The 18470-nt window shown below is 45.6% G+C and overlaps 1 protein-coding gene across 2 annotated transcripts in view; it reads left to right on the top strand.

Moving 5' to 3' along the window:
• Positions 1–18470, top strand: part of ST6GAL2 (ST6 beta-galactoside alpha-2,6-sialyltransferase 2) — an 85911-nt gene that overhangs the window by 30652 nt on the left and 36789 nt on the right. For both annotated transcript variants that reach the window (XM_015433351.4, XM_005575199.4), the window contains exon 2: positions 12656–13655. In XM_015433351.4, coding sequence (XP_015288837.1) covers positions 12713–13655 — 943 coding nt within the window. In that variant the 5' untranslated portion in view covers positions 12656–12712. The remainder of the gene's footprint in view (positions 1–12655; positions 13656–18470) is intronic.

Here is an 18470-nt window from a genome sequence, read left to right as displayed (position 1 = left end):
CAAAATGTTCTTGCCAATGCATTTTTTCTTGGTTATTTTCAATAATACCAGGAGGTGATGAGAGCAAATGTCATTGTCAAATGTCCTTATTTTGACTGCCTTCAAAGATACCAGGTCCTGTCTTACCTTCACCACACAGTAACAAGTGGTGCTTTTAAGTAATTAATACCTCACTATCACCCATTTTTCTCATCCATAAAATGGGCTTGACCATAGCTCCTCAGTCATAGGATGTTAGGGAAACTGAAATAGTAACTGCTCAACACCGTAGTTGGTGCCATGAATGTCAAACAGAGGAGGGTAAAAATCTCAAGGATGCTAGTGAAAAAGCCAGGTGAAGCTTGTGTCCTGGAGGTGAGCAACAAATTGGGTAGCCAGTCCTCCCTTTTCCCTTCCACACTCAAGTCTAGATCTTGAAGAAACCCATTTGAGGGACAGTTTGGGTCTCCAGAGACTCACACCATGATCCATGTCTCTTAGTGGACTGGGGACTCCTTTTCTGTGGGAAGGATTAAAAGGTGGAGTGAGAAGCCAGGGATGTTACCTGTGGGCTGTCCCCTAACATGGAAAGAGGAGAGATGCCATTATCCCAGGCAGTTAGGAGCCAAGGTAGAATACGTGAGTGCTTAGCTCAGCCTGCAGGCACACGGCAGAGCTGGGATTTTTACATGTCTATTATTTATAGGAGTTACACTTTATTTGCATTTTCTCTTTTAAAATATGTTATTCTATGACAACTCTGTGAGGTTGGGATGCTCTTCATTTTACAGAAGATGCAGCCAAGGCACAAAGAGGTAAAGAAACCTGCCCAAGTTTACATGGATAGTAGGAGTCAGGATTGTTCCACCGGAAGCTCAGCACTCTGTGACGCTTTCATAAGCCATTATAGCATTCAGTAATTCTTGTCTTGACTGGTCATGTCAAGACCAGACGAAAGCTTTAACTAAATCTGGAGTTCAGTGTAAAACGTTAGATGTATGTTTTGTGTTACTAGATCAGCAAGAATTGTTACCTAAGGGGATTGATTTGGAAATCGAGATGAAATATGAATTATTTCTCTTACTTTAGAACTTTTTACAACTTTTATTACAACCGTATTTTTATAAATTTTTATTGTTTAAAATTATTATATACTTTATGTGGTAAAATAGATAAACTAATATAAGAGGGTTTATGTACCTAGATGTAACACATACTAATATTTTGCCATATTTACTTCCAACTTTTTCTTTGTAAGGAAGGAAATACTTTAGTAATGAAGCAGGCATCCCCTCTCTCACTCATCCAGACCCCTTTCCCCCCTCCTCAGAGGTAGCTACTAGGTGGTTTATATTACGTGTTTAAACATTTTACATAAATAGCCCAGTTCTGTATGTTGGTTTTGCAGCCTCTATTTTTCTCTCAACTGTTACACAGGAAGTTGGCCCACAGAGATAGAACTAAGAGATTTAGCTTTGCTTTATCTTTTTAGGTGTAGCTCTTATCACATAAAACACCATTTCCAAAGAGAGAAACAGATGCCATGTGGGGCCTTTGCAGTCCTCTGAATGGGTGCCCCTAAGCACCTTTTCTTTCCTGGGTTCCTGTGAGAGGCCCCACTGGTCTGGACTGAAGAGAGATTCTGGAATTTGAATCTACAGTATCTTTTTGTTCACGCCTGTTACACAAGAATTTAAATACTTCCCAAGAACAGAGTCAGTTCTTCAAGGGCAAGGTATCATGTGCTGATGTGCCACCTTATGATAGACTTAATAATATTTGCTGAATTATAGCAGCATAAGTTATAATAAGCTGATTAACACAGTGAACCCATTAGAAGACATGTATCAGGTATGCAGTCCCTGACAGGGTTACTTTTTATGTCTGAGACACGAGAGGGAGGGCTTTATTTAGGCAGCCCTTATTCAGTGCTTATTAGCTTGAGTCAGATACTCGTGTTTATCTAAACCAGGGTGTGTCAGTTTATGGTCAGTTAAAGAGAGGTGCCTCCTGGTAAACCTTCAGGTTTATACACATGGCACCAATACAGTATATTATAATACATATAATGTAACAAATTACTGTATGTGATAGATATTAAATTATTTAGTATAATATACAGTAATATACAATACAATACACTAATACGATGAAATCCATGCACGTTATGCCATCTTTTCCACTTTTACAGAATTTCAAAACTTGGACTGAAAAATACTTATTGTGCTCTCTTTTTGGGCCAGGCACAGTGCTCAGCACATTACTGTATTCATTCATCTCATCAAGCAGTGATGATCTTACAATTTACATTTGATGAAACTGAGGCTTATCCAACATCAGGGCTTATCCAAAATTAGGCAGCTGCCAACAGCGCTTTCTGGTCAACCGCGCACGGCCTTTACTCCTCAGAGGAGGTAGCATTATCTGTCTCACTCTGTAACACCCACTGAAAGAAATGTGGCCTCTGCTGGTACAGAAGCCTCCTTGTAAAAGCCACCTGCTGGCCACCTATGCTTTTACCTCAAAGCCCGCTTCACATTTTAGGAGTTCTCCTAACCTTTCAAGTCTCAATGGCAGGTATACATCGTCCATCTTCTTAGTATCAGCCATCAGGATTGAAGCGAATTTACAGCTCCAGTCATGAGCCTTGGCACATTTCTGATATGAAGTATAAATATTTGAATGCTAATTATTGTAAAACAAACAGGCCACTGAGTCCAAAGCAGATGAATGTTGTTTCTGGAAGCCAGCAGACCCTAACTAGTAGGCAGCTTGTGTTGTGTCTCTGCACAATCACTGATAGACGTCTGGAATCATTTCCACCTCCCCCTTCCTCAACTGGGAGCTGCCCAGAGTGGCTCACATATGTGAATCTTTGCCTTTTAAACTAGTTCCCATCTGCCCTGTCTCTTGAGCAAAAACCCTGTACTGCTGGAATGACCTGACCCAGAAAGATAATGGCATCATCTTTCTAAGAGCAGCTCACCCTTGTCCAGCCTCAGCTCACCGTGAGTCTGTCCAGCATGCACATTCTCATCCGTGGCACACTGAACCCCAGCATTCCACTGGATTGAAACCACTGATTCTCCTCCACACCCATGCATCCTTCGAGGTCCAGCTCTGGACCTCCTCTTCTTTGAAGGCTTCCAGGCTTACTTTAATCCATATTGCTTGTCATTTATTTAGCAGTCCTGGGACGAAGCAACAACGCAGACAGAACCGTTTTGCCTTCCTGCCGAGGCAGCAAACCCCTGCAACCGTGGGCCTAATGCCTGTAGTCTCTTCGGAAATGTTAGTAAATTGGTAGCCCATTCTGCCCAGGCAAAATCCACTTGGCAGGTGTCCCAAGCCTAAGCTAGCTCTGACAAATGCGGGGCATGCGAAGGTATGGATTGTAAAGCCTAACTGGGAACATCATTTACTCCAGCAAACGAAGATAGGGGTGTCAGAGGATCACTTGTTCTGCTAAATGTAGGGAGCTGGAGTGAAATTAGACATAGTACTTTGTGGCCAAAAGGAAAAATAAATCTTATTAAAATTTTAAGGCTGGTGCTTGAGTTGACTCCAGCAATTTTTTCTGGCTTCGTGTTCTAGTGAAAAAAAGACAGGGGCTTTGGGACAGTAAACCAGAGGGAATCAGTTGGAGCTTTCGTAGGCCTAAGCTTAGAGACAAATTGTGTTTAGTAAGGAATTTGTTGTCAAGATTAAACTGAGACGAGGAATTGAAACAAGACAATGTGAGTGAGGTAGATACGGTGCCCAGCACAGCACAGGCATTTGGCCAGTGGCAGCCTGGGATACCTTTGCTGCTCGTGTACCCACCAGCCTGCTGACTCCTGCCACGACTGCTGTTAATGACTCGGACCTAACCCTACAACAGCCTAACCGTGGTTTTGCCTGGAGACACCCAGACACTTCTGCCAGGCTGAGAAACACAGTAGATGAGGAACCCTTGCCCTCCAGAACCAACCAACAGCCCCTGGTCAGGCAATGCCATGACAGTACATTTCCCCCACTTATTTTCTTAATTCCAGACATTCATTGATTTCAGGAATATTTATTGGGAGCCTTCCACAGGCCAGCCCACGTTGGTTGGTGGGAATACAAGACTGAGTAAGATGTAGTCCCCGCCTTCAGGAACCTTACAGGCATCCCCATTGAGGGTTACTCAAACATCTGAATTTTACACTAACCGGAAGCCCAGGCACCAGTGTTTTAAACTTATGACTCAAGCAAGCGAGGTCACTGGGTCGGCCAGCGGTGCCCTTCTTAGCAGGTGGGACTGCCCCATGCATTCTGGTGTCAAACAGCGCCATCAAAAGGAGGGGGCGCTGCCTGCAGGGGGGCTGCCCTTCTGAGGAGGCAAGGACTTGAAATCCCGCAGGGTTGTACTCCTTAGAGAGAGGGACGGCCTCCCCCACCCCAGGCTCCGCTGACCTGGCCGACCTTTTTCTTTCTTTTCTTCTGGACATTGGCTTAAGAATAGACAGAGACTACAGGGAGAATGAATGAGGGAGTGCCTTCTTGGTGTTCTGGCTTTAGCAGTCTGGAGACTCTCACATTTACCAAAAGCAAAGAAAGAAAAGAGAAGGGCCCATTTGTAAAAAGTGCCAATAAGGGTGTTAAGAGAGAAAAGAATTCCAGCTGAGGGAGGTATCTTCCTCTCTGCTGCAGACTGGATGTTTTCTTGGATATGTGACAAGAGCTAATTTTAGAAAAAATGATTCTTGAAAGAAAATGGCTCCTGAAGGCCATTAAGATACACAAGTATCTCACCACAGCTCACATGCTAAATCTTCTTTATTATTTCAACATTAAAATAAATACTTAGACTTAACATTAGTCCAGACAACTCTTCGACACAAAAAAGGACGTGAACGTGTCTCAGACCCACAGAAAACCTGGGCAGCTGGTAATTCATAGCAGACACATCCATCAAAGTGTGAAAAAAAAAAAATTAAAAGCACTCTGCAGTCAAGAAAATGGGCAATAAAGCTCGTCAACCACAAGGCTTAAGAGGGACATCGTTAACGTGGTAAGACCTAGAATTAACTTCTCTTTGCCCTTGAACAAAATAAGAAGTTAGCTGCATTAACCTTAAGCTGCATTGTAATGTTCCTCTGTGGCAGTGTTTACATTTCATAGTTTCATCTGACAACTCGTAATAAATTGTGCCTTTTGGAAAGTGGGATTTCTCTCAGAACGATTTGAAGGAGAATTTAAACACTCTATTGTGCTAGTTCGAATATCCGTAAGAAATGTGACTCGTGTCTTTGTTTGGGAATTAGTATCTAAGATATGGGTACTGACTTCTTCCTAAGCAAGTGGAACAATCGCCGTGATTTCCAGCGGAGGGGGCACTTTTGATTTTGCCTCTAAAAATAGAAGTTCCCTAGAGGCCTGGCCAGAAAGGGCAAAGAACAGGGAAAAAGAATGGAAATGGAGAAAAGTAGTCCAAATAGGCAGCGAACATCCACTGGGAATTCAAACCTTTGCATTGCCAGGTAATAATGTTAGAATTGCAGTGGAAAGGAAAAGAAAGTCACACCCAATCCAGTATGAGTATAATCTTGCCAGTGCTATTCCCAGGGGAAAACTGGCAAGAACTCGACAGCCCCAGTCACTTAAACCATCACAGAGAAAGCACATGTGAAGGTGTGATTAAGGAGCACTTTCCCATTGGTGCCTGGGGACAGACGATTTGCCTGATGGGCCTCTTATATCCCCTGATGTCATTTATATCACACCAGCTAATGATGGGATATGGCAGTGAGTATTACCGACAACTTTCTTTAAGCTGCATAATTATACGATTTTAGATATACTATATCAGAGGAAAAGACGTGTTTTCTCTTGCTTAGCTAAGCCTTCCTATTATTGGGCTTATGGTCATTTCAAGGAAAACAATGATCCAGGGCTGTAACATTGATGGCGTCCCTCGCCTCTCTCTAACCTGGATTCGTTACAGATATGCTGATGACTGAGACCCATGGTACAGATCGTGATTTCTGTAGCATTTTGCTAGCAGAGGATTTGACGTTGCCTTGAGACTTAATCATTTTGGAGAATGTTCCCTTAATTGGCAGCAGAAGGTTTGCAGCTCCAGAGGCTGTAGCGGAGGCTTTTGGATTATTAAAAGTTGAGACCTAATCACAAATTGAGGCAGTGCAGCAAATCCACTCCTTCCTATTATTCTTGTGCATTAGGAGCCACTTAAGCTCCACCTAATGAAGAGTCTTCATTCTTTGCATTGGAATACTCCTTTAAAGATGCTCAGAGAGCTTCACAAATCCTGCCTCTTTCTACTCCCCAGCACAGCAGGCAGAGAGAGCAAACTCTGCCACAGCGTCCTGGCACCGACGCAGCCCCCTCTATCCTGCCAGGTGCTTCTTCTCTTTATTTGTGTCCTCTGACATCCTCTCATCCTTCTCCCTTCCTTTCTCGTATGTCATCTCCCCATGACAGACAAGGCTTCCCACCTTCTGGTTCGAAACTAGGCGTTTTCATATAATGGAGGCTACGTCTGTGTTGATGCAATGAAAAACAAAAAAGCCCTGTAAAATATTTAAACCTGAGCCACTGTGAGTGACCATGGCCCAGGGAACAGTCTTAGGAAGTCCTGAGAACATGTGCCTGAGGCAACTGGGTCACAGTTTGGTTTTACACACTTTAGGGAGAGAGGAATTGTGGATACAATCATTAATCAATACATGAAAGGTGTGCACTGGTTCAGCCTAAAGTGGTGGGATATTTTGAAATGGGGCCTGATAGGTCATGGGTACAGTCAAAGATTTTCTGATTGGCAACCAACTGATTGGCAGTTGATTGAAAGAGTTAAGCTTTGTCTCAAGACTTGAAGTCAGTAGAAATACATGCCTGAGTTAAGAGGGGTTGTGGAAGCCAAGGTTCTTGTTATAGAGATGACGCCTCATAGGGAATATCCTTCAGAGAGGATAGATGTACATGTCTCTTTTGGGACTTTAAAGGTGTCACATTCATATTTAATCTCTCCTAGGTCCAGGAAAGGCCTAGAAGGGGAAAGGTAGGCTGCGTTAATGGAGATTCTCTACCAATGCAAATTTCCCCCACCAAAGACAGCTTTGCTTGGCCATTTCAAAATATGTCAAAGAAATATATTCTGGGGTAAAATATTTTTATTTCCTTCGGGGTCTGCTATCTGTCATGTGATGCTATACCAGAGTCAGGTTGGAATTTGGTATCTTATCACCACGAAGAGTTTGGTCGGTTTATGATGTCTATTTTAATATTAATCCTGGTCAGTTGTGTCCAAACTCCAAAGGGAGAGGGAGTATCTGGAGGCCTGTCTGACTTCCCTTCCAGTCATGACTGGAAATTCAGTTTTTCAGGTTTCTCTGGGGTCCGTCTGGCCACGAAGGGTCTGTCGGGTCAGTTGAGGGGTTTAGGAGTTTATTTTCAGTTTACATCTGTGTCAACCTTCAGAAAATATGATTAAGTACAGAGTTTATTTGAGTGCAAAGCTTGAGGCTGGCCACCTGGGAAAGCACCAGCTGCAGATGAATGGGGTCAGTGTTTCCAAAACGGAGAAGTTAAAGTTTCAATTATATAGGCAGAGACAGAGAAGTTCCAGCAGGATCACAGCATTTTCCATACGAGACCAGGTATATATGCCACAGCTGTTTGATTGGTTACAGATTGTTCCATTTTAAGCAAGAATACTTTACTATTCCATGAGGAGGCGTAATGATCTGAGAGGGTCTCATCTCTGGTGCTGCTTGGTCTTTCTGATTATTTACAGGAACCAAAAGGCAGAAGTTGCAGCTGTCTGACACAGGCGGCATAGCCACATTCCTCTCAAGGCTCAAGATATTTTCAAGTTCCAATAGCTTTAAGTTTGAATTATTTTAAATTTGAATTATTTAATTTTACATCTGATCATTTGAATCCTGCCATGAAATTTCCCAAGTTCACTTTCTCAGCTAGAGTTCCTGCAGCTTCTTGACTCATCAAACTAAGGTCGTATTAGCTTCTGTGGTGTGGGGGGCACTGGCTCTCAGCTCCAAGCCCTCTAGGCCAGAGGTTTTGAGCTCCTCCCAGCAGCTCAACGCTTTTTTGTTGTTGTTGCACTTCCCATCACTCTGCACACATCTCATCTTTGCCTCTGTTTTTTAAAAATATTTTCTGGAGCAAAAATATTTTCTGGAGCAAAAATATTTTCTGATTTGCTGAAATCAGAAACCTATCTCGTTTTTCAGTTGCCCACCAGAGCTGTTGCTCAGTGCAGGGAAACCAGGAAATGATGACTACCAGTTAGAAACAAAAAGACTAGCTTTTAAGTCAGCTGCTGTAGCCTTGGTATTCCCAGCATGGAACTTCTAAAACCTGTGGAATTTCCTTAGTGATAGGACTGTTTTCATTTTGCTAATGAGGAAACTTACTTTGCTTTCCCAGATAGCTTCACCTTGGGTTCTGATCACCAGAAAGGTCAACCAGATGAAATTGCAGGGTTTCAGGAGGCTGAGGCAGGAGAATCACTTGAACCCAGTTGGTGGAGGTTGCAGTAAAACAAGATTGTACCACTGCACACTCCAGCCTGGGTGACAGAGAGACTCTGTCAAAAAAAAAAAAAAAGAAAGAAAGAAAAGAAAAGAAAGGAAGAGAGGGAGGGAGGAAGAAAGGGAGGAAGGGAAAAGGAGAAAAAAGAAATTGCAGGGTTATTGTAGGATTTGAGCTTTTTGAACCTTGGGCTGCCAGACCTCCAGGGAGAAGAGCGGCACTGGAGATTAAGTTCACTCACATGGCCAGTGATTTAATCAATCATGCCTATCTAATGGAACCCTAATAACAACTCTAGATTCTGGGGTTCACTGGAGCTTCTGATTCATGAACACACTGATGTGCAGGGCGAGTGATACACCCAGATTTCACAGGGAAAGAACGTGGAACTGCATTCACCCCAGATCTCACCCTGTGTGCATCCTTTACAATAAAACCATAGCTGTAAATATAGTACTTTGCTGACTTCTGTTAGTCATGTTAGCAGATTATCCAACCTGAAGTGTGTCCTAGAGTCTGGGGATTGGTAGTTGAACAGGTAAAAGTGTGAGTGGCTTTGAGTAACTTGTGAGTAACTTGCCCAGAACCACAGAGCTAGCAAGCAGCAGATACTACATGCAAATCCACATAGCTGGCATGTGAAATGAGGGCAGTCTCCTGGAGGCCTGAGCCCTTAACCCATGGGGTCTGCACTGACTCCCAGTAGCAAGTGTCAGAATTATACTGCAGTGCACCCGGTGGGATGCAACAGAATAACTGTTATTAAGGATAATTTTGCAATTTCTTACAGAAGTCTTGAAATATTAGAAACGGCTTCTAGACCTTTATGTTGAGCATTACAGCTCAAAGCACTGTCCCTGGGTGGACAGGTTAGACAGATCATGTGGAAGGTGCTCCTCAAAGTGTGGGCCCAGACTATGCACATCCACAACTGTTCATTACCAGTTCCTGGTAAGATGTTTACAGAACTTGAGAGCCGGCATATAGAAACTTTTATAGCAATTGGACAATGCCAAGACATTCAGAAATGGAAATATTAAAATATCACACAGTGACAGTTTGGATAAAAAATTATCCTTCACCACAGATAGTTTGAGGAGTGTAAATTTAGAAAATGTAGCCTTGGTTGGTATGATCAGATGGAATTAGAACTGAGTGTGAGAGGTGTGAGCCATAGGATGAAGCAGATGGATTTGCATGTAATATCTGCTGCTTGCTAGCTCTGTGGTCCTGGGCAAGTTACTTAATTGCTCTGGGACTCAGTTCCCTCATCTAGAAAATGGATATGGCAGTATTTCCTATCTAATTCGATGCTGGAAAGACCAAATAAAATAATCCAGAACAAATGCTAACCACAAACCTGTATATATAGTAAGTTAACTGTGGGTATTAATTCTTCTACGTTTGCTTCTTGGCATCCGTGGTTCTGGCTTGGTTAAAGTATATTCTGTCTACGTAGGTTTGATGTATTACTGTATATAAAATCCATGGCCTTGGTCTCATGTGAATACAAAATAAAGCAAGCACTGTTTAAAAGCCACAATTTATACATGTAAGGGAATGTTGCTTTTTGTAGAATCCCTCTGGGATGCTAGAGTACTGTCTGAAAATGTTGCAATTGTTGGAAGCATTTTTAGGACTTTTTCTTTTTTGCTTAATTTTTCTTTCTAATTATTATGGGTCCAAGATAGTTGTATATGTTACTGATGATTCTGGGAACTTATTTAGCATTTCCATTAGAACCTGTTCCAGTGATCCTCTGATGTAACAAATCGCCTTAAAATGTAGGAGTTTACTCAGCATCGTGCAATATGCCCCTGTGACAAACCTGAACATGCACCCCTGAATCTAAAATGTAAAACAAATACATAAATAGGTAGATAAATGTATTTATACACATCTATACATATCTCAAACCAAAGCCAACAAAAAATAACGTCGTGGTTTAGAACAACAATCTATCATTATCACTCACCATGGACTGACTGGGCTAGACTGGTTCTCCTGTCTGGTCTTCCACAGGGTTGCAGTCAGATGTTGGCTGGGGATGGAGTCATTGGAAAGTGCAACAGGCTGGACATCCAGAATGACTTCTTCGCGCTTCACGTTTGGTGCCTGGGCTGGGATGGCTGGGACGGCCGGAACAGCTTGGGGCTGGCTGGGTATCTCTCATTCCATGTGGAGTCTCCTAGCTTGGGTTTCCTAGATGTATGCTGGGCTAAGCTTAGGGATGTGTCTTCACTGGTGGCTGGCTTCCCCCAGAGTGAGTGTTCCGAGAGGCGGGAAGTGGAAAATGCTAGATCTGGGCCTGGTAACTGGCATAGTATCACCACCGCCATATTCTACTAGTCCAAGCAGTCATTGAGCCTGTCCTTATTTAACAGGGGGAGACACAGACCCTGCCTCTCTCTAGGTGGAGGGTCAAAGAATCTGTGTCCACCTTTCACCTGCCATAAAGCTACAAAAGGAATGTAGTTTTCTTACTTTAGCATGTCCTTTCCCACCAGCGACATTGTATGATTTCCCAAGGTGACCACATTGAGGTAGGAATATTCATTTTGCTTTCAGTTCCTTCTTTTTGAGTGAAAACACCGCCATTGTATTACAGCCATGCCCGACATGCCTCTGTGTTTTGGCATTGGTCAGCCTGTACTCAGGAAGGAGCATGGGAGTCACAGATTTCGCCTGGCAGGCCCTCCCCTCAGAATCACCCTACTTTCTGAGTATCTGATTTCTACTAGTGACCTCCTTGTAGTCTGTGTTGCCTCCCTGCACTCTTCTCTGCCTTACCTGCCACCAAGGAATCTCCTGAAAGCCCGTGGAACCAATGCATCACGCCCTTGCTCTCAGAACTTCAGTCTCCTCCTGTGTCTTAATACGGCATGTGTCCCACCCATCCAGGTAGGGACTACAGACCCTCCACAGCTGGAAGCGGATAGCTTTCCAATTATGTTTTCCCCAAATGGTCTTGCTGCTTCTTTCAGCATCCCCACCAAAACACCCATGCATTGCCACAGACACACAAGGCCCTCTGCAAAACACACACAAACACAAGCTCACATCATTTACCCAGCCAATATGTATTGAATATCTGCCTGTGCTGGGCTTTGTACTCAGCTTGAAGTTCCAGCAAGCTTAATTATTATTTTATTATTCCACAAACATACCTTAGGTTATTTTCCCTTTCCAGGACTTTGCTTAAGTTCCTGAGGTTAGGAGCATTTCTTATTAATGTTTTATTGTTTCCTTTGGTACCAAGTGCTGTGCTACCCACGTAGCAATACATATTAGTTGCAATACTGCACAGAGGAGCGGTTCATTCTGTCTTTCACTGTATCTTACTTTTCATCTCTGCCCTTTTTGTTACCCTTTCTCTGAGTCTCATCTAGAATCAGCAAGCTCTCTCCTCATCTCTCCTCCTATTTAAAGTTTTAATGTACTTCCCTCTTATCTCACCAAAAGTTCATGGTAAGGGTGAAGTAGGAGGGCAGTCTTGGGGACATCGTTCAGGCACCCTGAAATAACATTCACCCGCAGACACAGTCAGTGGAGCATTGTTTTATTCAGTGCCATCGGCGGACTTCTGGTATGTTCTAGGCAGCCTTCCAGACTGGGGAGAACAGGAAGAATCAGATATGGTTGTCACTCCTTAGAAGTGCACAGCAGCTACTGTAATATCTATGAGCTGTGAGCTTTTGGTGGTCTGATAAGCAGGCAAGAGAGGGCAAACTATGCTTACCTCTCTGGGTTTGCTTTATCAAATTGGAATTTTATAATCTCAAAAGTAGGGGGAACTTGTGGGCAGGGGCCCTACTGTCTCATCAAAGTGGGAAGGCGGACTTGTCCCTGAGTCCCATGGGGAAGATTTTGCAAATATACACTCATCCATCGCCTCTCTCCAAAGACTCACCTGAAATGGTGAGATCCCTTGTTTTGCAGAGGTTGGTGGGAAGTGGGGTTGGGGCAGGGACAGATATGACACCTGGATTTAGCTAAAACTCCTGGATGATTCTGGTTTCTAGTGCCCCTTCTACAATCCCACTCCACCACCTAGAGAAACACTGCTCAGGATAGAATGTCCCCAGCAGCATCTGAGCAGATGCCCTATGTTGGCTAACTGTGCCATCTGGCTGTTTTTCAGGTTCATTCTGCCACCCATCTGCTTTAAGACACAAGGTGCTGACCGCAGAGACCTGCCATGAAACCACACTTGAAGCAATGGAGACAAGGAATGCTTTTCGGAATATTCGCTTGGGGGCTCCTCTTTTTGCTGATTTTCATCTACTTCACCGACAGCAACCCCGCTGAGCCTGTGCCCAGCTCCCTCTCCTTCCTGGAGACCAGGAGGCTCCTGCCGGTGCAGGGGAAGCAGCGGGCCATCATGGGCGCCGCGCACGAGCCCTCCCCGCCTGGGGGTCTGGACGCACGCCAGGGGCTGTCCCGCGCCCACCCAGCCAGTTCCTTTCACGCGGGGCCTGGAGACCCGCAGAAATGGGCCCAGTCCCAACATGGGTTTGAACATGAAGAGTTTTTTTCATCCCAGGTGGGAAGAAAATCTCAAAGTGCTTTCTACCCGGAGGATGACGACTACTTTTTTGCTGCTGGGCAGCCAGGGTGGCACAGCCACACTCAGGGGACATTGGGATTCCCTTCCCCCAGGGAGCCAGGCCCGCGGGATGGGGCTTTTCCGGCTGCACAGGTCCAGAGGAGGCGGGTGAAGAAGAGGCACCGGAGGCAGAGAAGGAGCCACGTGTTGGAGGAGGGCGACGACGGCGACAGGCTGTACTCCTCCATGTCCAGGGCCTTCCTGTACCGGCTCTGGAAGGGGAACGTCTCCTCCAAAATGCTGAACCCGCGCCTGCAGAAGGCGATGAAGGATTACCTGACCGCCAACAAGCACGGGGTGCGCTTCCGCGGGAAGCGGGAGACCGGGCTGAGCAGGGCACAGCTACTGTGCCAGCTGCGGAGCCGCGCGCCCGTGCGGACGCTGGACGGCACCGAGGCGCCCTTCTCTGCGCTGGGCTGGCGGCGCCTGGTGCCCGCCGTGCCCCTGAGCCAGCTGCACCCGCGCGGCTTGCGCAGCTGCGCTGTCGTCATGTCTGCAGGCTCAATCCTCAACTCCTCCTTGGGCGAGGAAATAGGTAGGTCTCAGTGCGGGGACCAGGTCGCCTTGTCTTGAGCCAGTGTGTCCCTGGGAGCTGGTTCTTTCCGTGCGCGCCTCTGGATCTCACTGGCGGGGCAGGCTGGGGTCTCCACACCAGGTGTTTCTTATGTTAGCTGGAGATTCTTCAGGTGATTTCCCCTTGCTGGCGCAGAATGAATCTCTCTGGGGTCACAGCGGACGTACTCTTCGGGGGACTCTTAGAGCAAGGATTTGGGGAATGCTGGGAAACAAGAAGGGTCCTCCCCATAGCTGATGCCAGTGGGCAGTGGAAGGAAAGCGCCGCCCCTTGCCCCAGGTGCCCTTCTCGCTGTTCAGACTTCGTATCCCATAGAAACCGCAGTCTGCATGGATAGGCTCCCAGGCGGGCCCCGAAAGCCGGGTGAACCCATCTTGCAGTGGGAATATGGGAAGGGAACAAGAGGAGGAGGAGGATGCAGGAAAGCAAGAGCTGCTCAATCAGGGCATCACCTCCAAAGAGCAGGGTGCATGAAGATCATGTTGGTTACTGTGGGCTCTGAGAAGAGCCCAGCTGCTGTTGGGAACATCTTTCCCATGGGAGCATAAGTTCTGGCCTCCCAACTGTTGGCGCATATCCAACCTTTGGGGCTCTGCCAGTGCACCTACCGGGGACCTTCTCCAAGATGGTAAATAACACACAACACCTGGGCTTCCTCCCTCCCTGCCAGGCTCTGTCTTCACATCCCTGTCAAGAGCGCTGGAGCACATCTGTTTCCCGACTCCTGTATCAGTCAGGGTTCTCCAGAGACTCACACCAGGAGGATATGTGTCTATACAGAGAAAGATTTATTTTAAGGACTTGACTCTCATAATCGTGAAGGCTGGCAAGTCTGAAATAGGTAGTGCAGACCAGCAGATGGGAAACTCAGGCGGAGCTTCTGTGTTGCTGTCTTGAGGCAGAATTTCTTGTTAAGGAAACTTCAGTCTTTGTTCTTAAGGCATTCACCTGGCTTGAGGAAGCACACCTGCATTGTGAGAGTTGTCTGCTGTTCTCAAAGTCTAGTGATTTCACTGTTAATCACATCTTAAAAACACCTTCCCAGCAACATCTAGACTAGTGTTTGACCAACCAGCTGGGCACTGTGGCCTAGCCAAGATGGCACACAACATGAGCCATCGCTATGTCTTCCTAGTTTTGAAGTAAAATGCCAGTTCTAATCTTTTTTGATTGATGGGGGCATGGCAGGGTTCAAATACATTTGCCTCCTGCAGAGTGGTGTAGGTTCTGCACCAGATGGGCCAGCATTGGCCCTCCTCAGAATTCCCCTTCCTGGCTGGATCACATTCACTTCCCTACCTGCCCCAGCCTCTCACCTTGTCTTGCCAGAGATACCCAGGCTCTTGTGTTCCCATAGCTGGGCTTTCTCCCTCAGCAGTTTCAGATTCCTTTGCTCCCAGAACTACCCCCGTTCCCAGGCTAATTCCATTGCTGCACCGGTCAGCAAGCAGCTTGGCCCTTTAGGCTAATTCTTTTGACAAATATGTGTTTAACCCCTAATATGTGCTTGACTGTGTACTAGGAGCAGTAAAACAAATGTGAATCAAATACAGCATCAGCCTCAAGTCCAGATGTAAGACAGTCATGTCCTGTACACTCTCACAGTAGGCAGTGTTAGGTCATAACTGGTCTGGAAGCGACATTCAGGGAATGTTGCTCCCTCTTTGCAAATAAGTAAAATTTGTTGTCTTCATTTTAAGTGGATCCATTAGTTGTTCTGCGTCCTGGAAGAGTGGCCCATGTTCCAGAGTTGTCTTAGGATAGGGTGAAGCCACTGTAGGCAGGCTCAGAAGCCCAGACCTCAGCTCAGCAGAAGTCCTTGGGCGTGAGGCTAAATGAGAAATATTTTTAAAGTTAAAAAAAAAAAAAAACAAGATAGTGAGTCTGGAATCAAGGTCTGGGGTCCCTGTGTCCCTGTGCTGACATTACAGCAGGCTCATAATAACACAGTCCATGTGTCACATAAGCTTGTAGCCAAAGCCAGAGCAGAGCAGCCTGCAATTTATTAAGAAGAAGCAGTGGTTTAGAGGTCCCCGGGGTGAAATAACACCACAGTTCTTTCTCATTTCTGAGGGCCAATATTAATAATGTAGAGAAGGAATTTAAGTATTATGCTTGAAGCAGGCAGTAACTTGCTTCCGGTTTGGTTTTGTTTTAAACACCTCTGCATCAGAGGTGAAGATCTGGATTGCTCTTGCATGCCAGTGAGCAGTCCCTTGTCCTTTATTTCTGCGTAAATATCCCTGACCAGAATCTTGTAAACCCTAGAATTTGGAAGAGAGCATGAAAGACACTGAGAAGTCCATGTTTCTGGGAAACTTGAAATGCCAGTTATATCTTTGTTAATTTCTAGTATCCAAATCTAATTTATTTTGCATGCCTTTAAGAACGGTAGAATAACAACTGAAGAACATGCCTGGAAATTTCTTTCAAATTATCTTTATTGTTTTGTCTAGGGTCCTGTGGATCAGATTGTGTATCTACTATTTTAAGAACATGTAACCATAGCGTGGCTCAATTTGTATAAACAAAAAGTTTCATTTGTATAAGTTGGTATCTCAGCATCAGCAGTTTACATGCCAGGTGCCGACCTCGCTCCTTCCTGTTCACCTGAATATATGCAGGCAAACCCACGTAGTTATGAATGGCTTGCAGAATACAAACAAACTCTGGCAGCAGATTCCTTTAGGCAGCTTAGAGTATTGGGGGCAGCTGTAGCTAAATTCATGTTGGCCCCTAAGTATCTACTTGTGAATTGGCTAAGTGAAGATCAAAAGACTTACCGAAGATCACAATCTTATGAAAAATTGAAGACAGAGCTAGAAAGTATCTCAGATGGTCAGTGCTCATCAGCCCTACCTCCGCTCTGCCAGGAGGCCACCTCCACACCCTTATGTCCAGGGAAGACCCAGTCAGTCTCAGGTTTGCTTACTGGCTGCCCTTTAGCTCCCCCTGGTGTTTGTTCCACTGGCAGTGCGGCCCCCCATCCGCCTACCCTTCTGTTGGAACTGAGTCACACAAAGGAATTGGTTTTGGTTAGAAAAGTATAGCATTTGTAGACACTTTCGCTATGAATATGTTATTGAAAAACCAACTAATTGTTTTGGAAACCTGGATCATTCTCTCCTAGAGTCATAAGATGATCTGTTTTCACCCCTGCATATAAGCAATAATAATTTGCTTCTGTGCAGTGCTACTGGCATTCATGTGGAAACACGTTACGGAGGAGAAAGTTCTGCTCTAAACCACCAGTGATAGCCTTCATGTGGGAAACCAAGATCTGTGTACTTGAAACTCAGATTCTGGCAAGTGCATGGGAAGTGGGCCATGGAGGGAGAGACTGGGGATGGGATGCATAGACTGGTGGAGAGGGCTTGAGATTTGACGTGTCCTGTTACTTTTTTAAAAAAGCAAGAAAGAAGAAAGCAGTCCATATACTCTTCCGATGAGCGTTATTTATTGGTCACCAACTCTCCACCAGATCCTGTGCTAGACACAAAACTGAAGAGGTCACGGGCCCGAGCATCCATACTGGCACACTTCAGTGGTAAACAGACAATTCCCGTGTTGTGGATTGGAGAAGGACAGGGAGATATGTAGGCTGACAAGGCAGAAATGATGATGAATTCCTAACTCCCCTGAGGGCTGGTGGCGGGGCAGAGGGAAGAGGTTGGTAAAGACTGCTCCAGGGAGAGGAGACCAAGCTGAAGGCCCAGCGTCATATGGAAGTGAGAAACAGCGTGGTATACAGGTGGTGAGAGCTATAGGGAGTACACAGGCTCATAGGGACAGAAGAGAGAAGCCACCTTGGAAGGCAGATCATCTTCCTAGATGTCCTTGCAAGCCACTCTGAAAATTATTCTTTACTTAACAATTGTAATCATAGATACCACTTATAGTACAGACAAGGCCCTGTTCAGAATCCTTTTTTTTTTTTTTTTTTTTTCGAGAGGGGGTCTCCCACTGTTGCCCAGGCTGGAGTGTAGTGGCACAATCTTGGCTCACTACGACCTCCACTTCCCAGGTTCAAGCAATTTTCCTGCCTCAGTCTCCCAAGTAGCTGGAATGACAGGTGCCCACCACCCTATCCAGCTAATTTTTGTATTTTCAGTAGAGATGGGGTTTCACCATGTTGACCAGGCTGATCTTGAACTCCTGACCTCAAGTGATCTTCCTGCCTCAGCCTCCCAAAGTGCTAGGATGACAGGCATGAGCCACCATGCCCGGCCCAAAATGCTCTTTTTGTGCTAACTGTTGTAAACCTTACAACCCTGACTGACAGATAAGTTTGTTCCCATTTTACAGATAAGGAAATACCTCCAGTCACATGTGCAGAGCCTGGGTTCAAACCCCAGTGTGGGTCTCCAGAAACACTAGCTCTCACCCCTGTGCCGGCAATGCACAGCCATCGCAGATAGTTGCTGTAGAGATCACGCCAGAGCCTGGGCTTGAGGCTGCGAGGGAAGTAAGTCAGGAGGTGAGGGTTACAGGTCCTGGGGAAAAACAGGGCCTCCGGGGTGCTGGGAAAACATCGCTTCGTCCAATCCCAGGCAGGCCATTCTCTAGTGACTGGAGGCTTGCTCTCCCGCTGTGTGAATTTTCTCATCAGCGTAGGAGAGGAGGAGGATGTGGGGGATGGGCCCCAGGGCAGGGCAGTGACCGGGTGCTGGAGGGCTTGCTGGCCCAGCAGCTCCTTGAAGGACTTTAATTTTCCTTCCATGGATGCACTTGTCTGGCTCCATTCTCAAGGTCAACACAGCGTGGTTCTGGCCTGGG

Source organism: Macaca fascicularis, chromosome 13, assembly GCF_037993035.2.
Source record: "Macaca fascicularis isolate 582-1 chromosome 13, T2T-MFA8v1.1".
NCBI lineage: Eukaryota > Metazoa > Chordata > Mammalia > Primates > Cercopithecidae > Macaca > Macaca fascicularis.
This window is presented reverse-complemented; position numbering and strand designations above follow the sequence as displayed.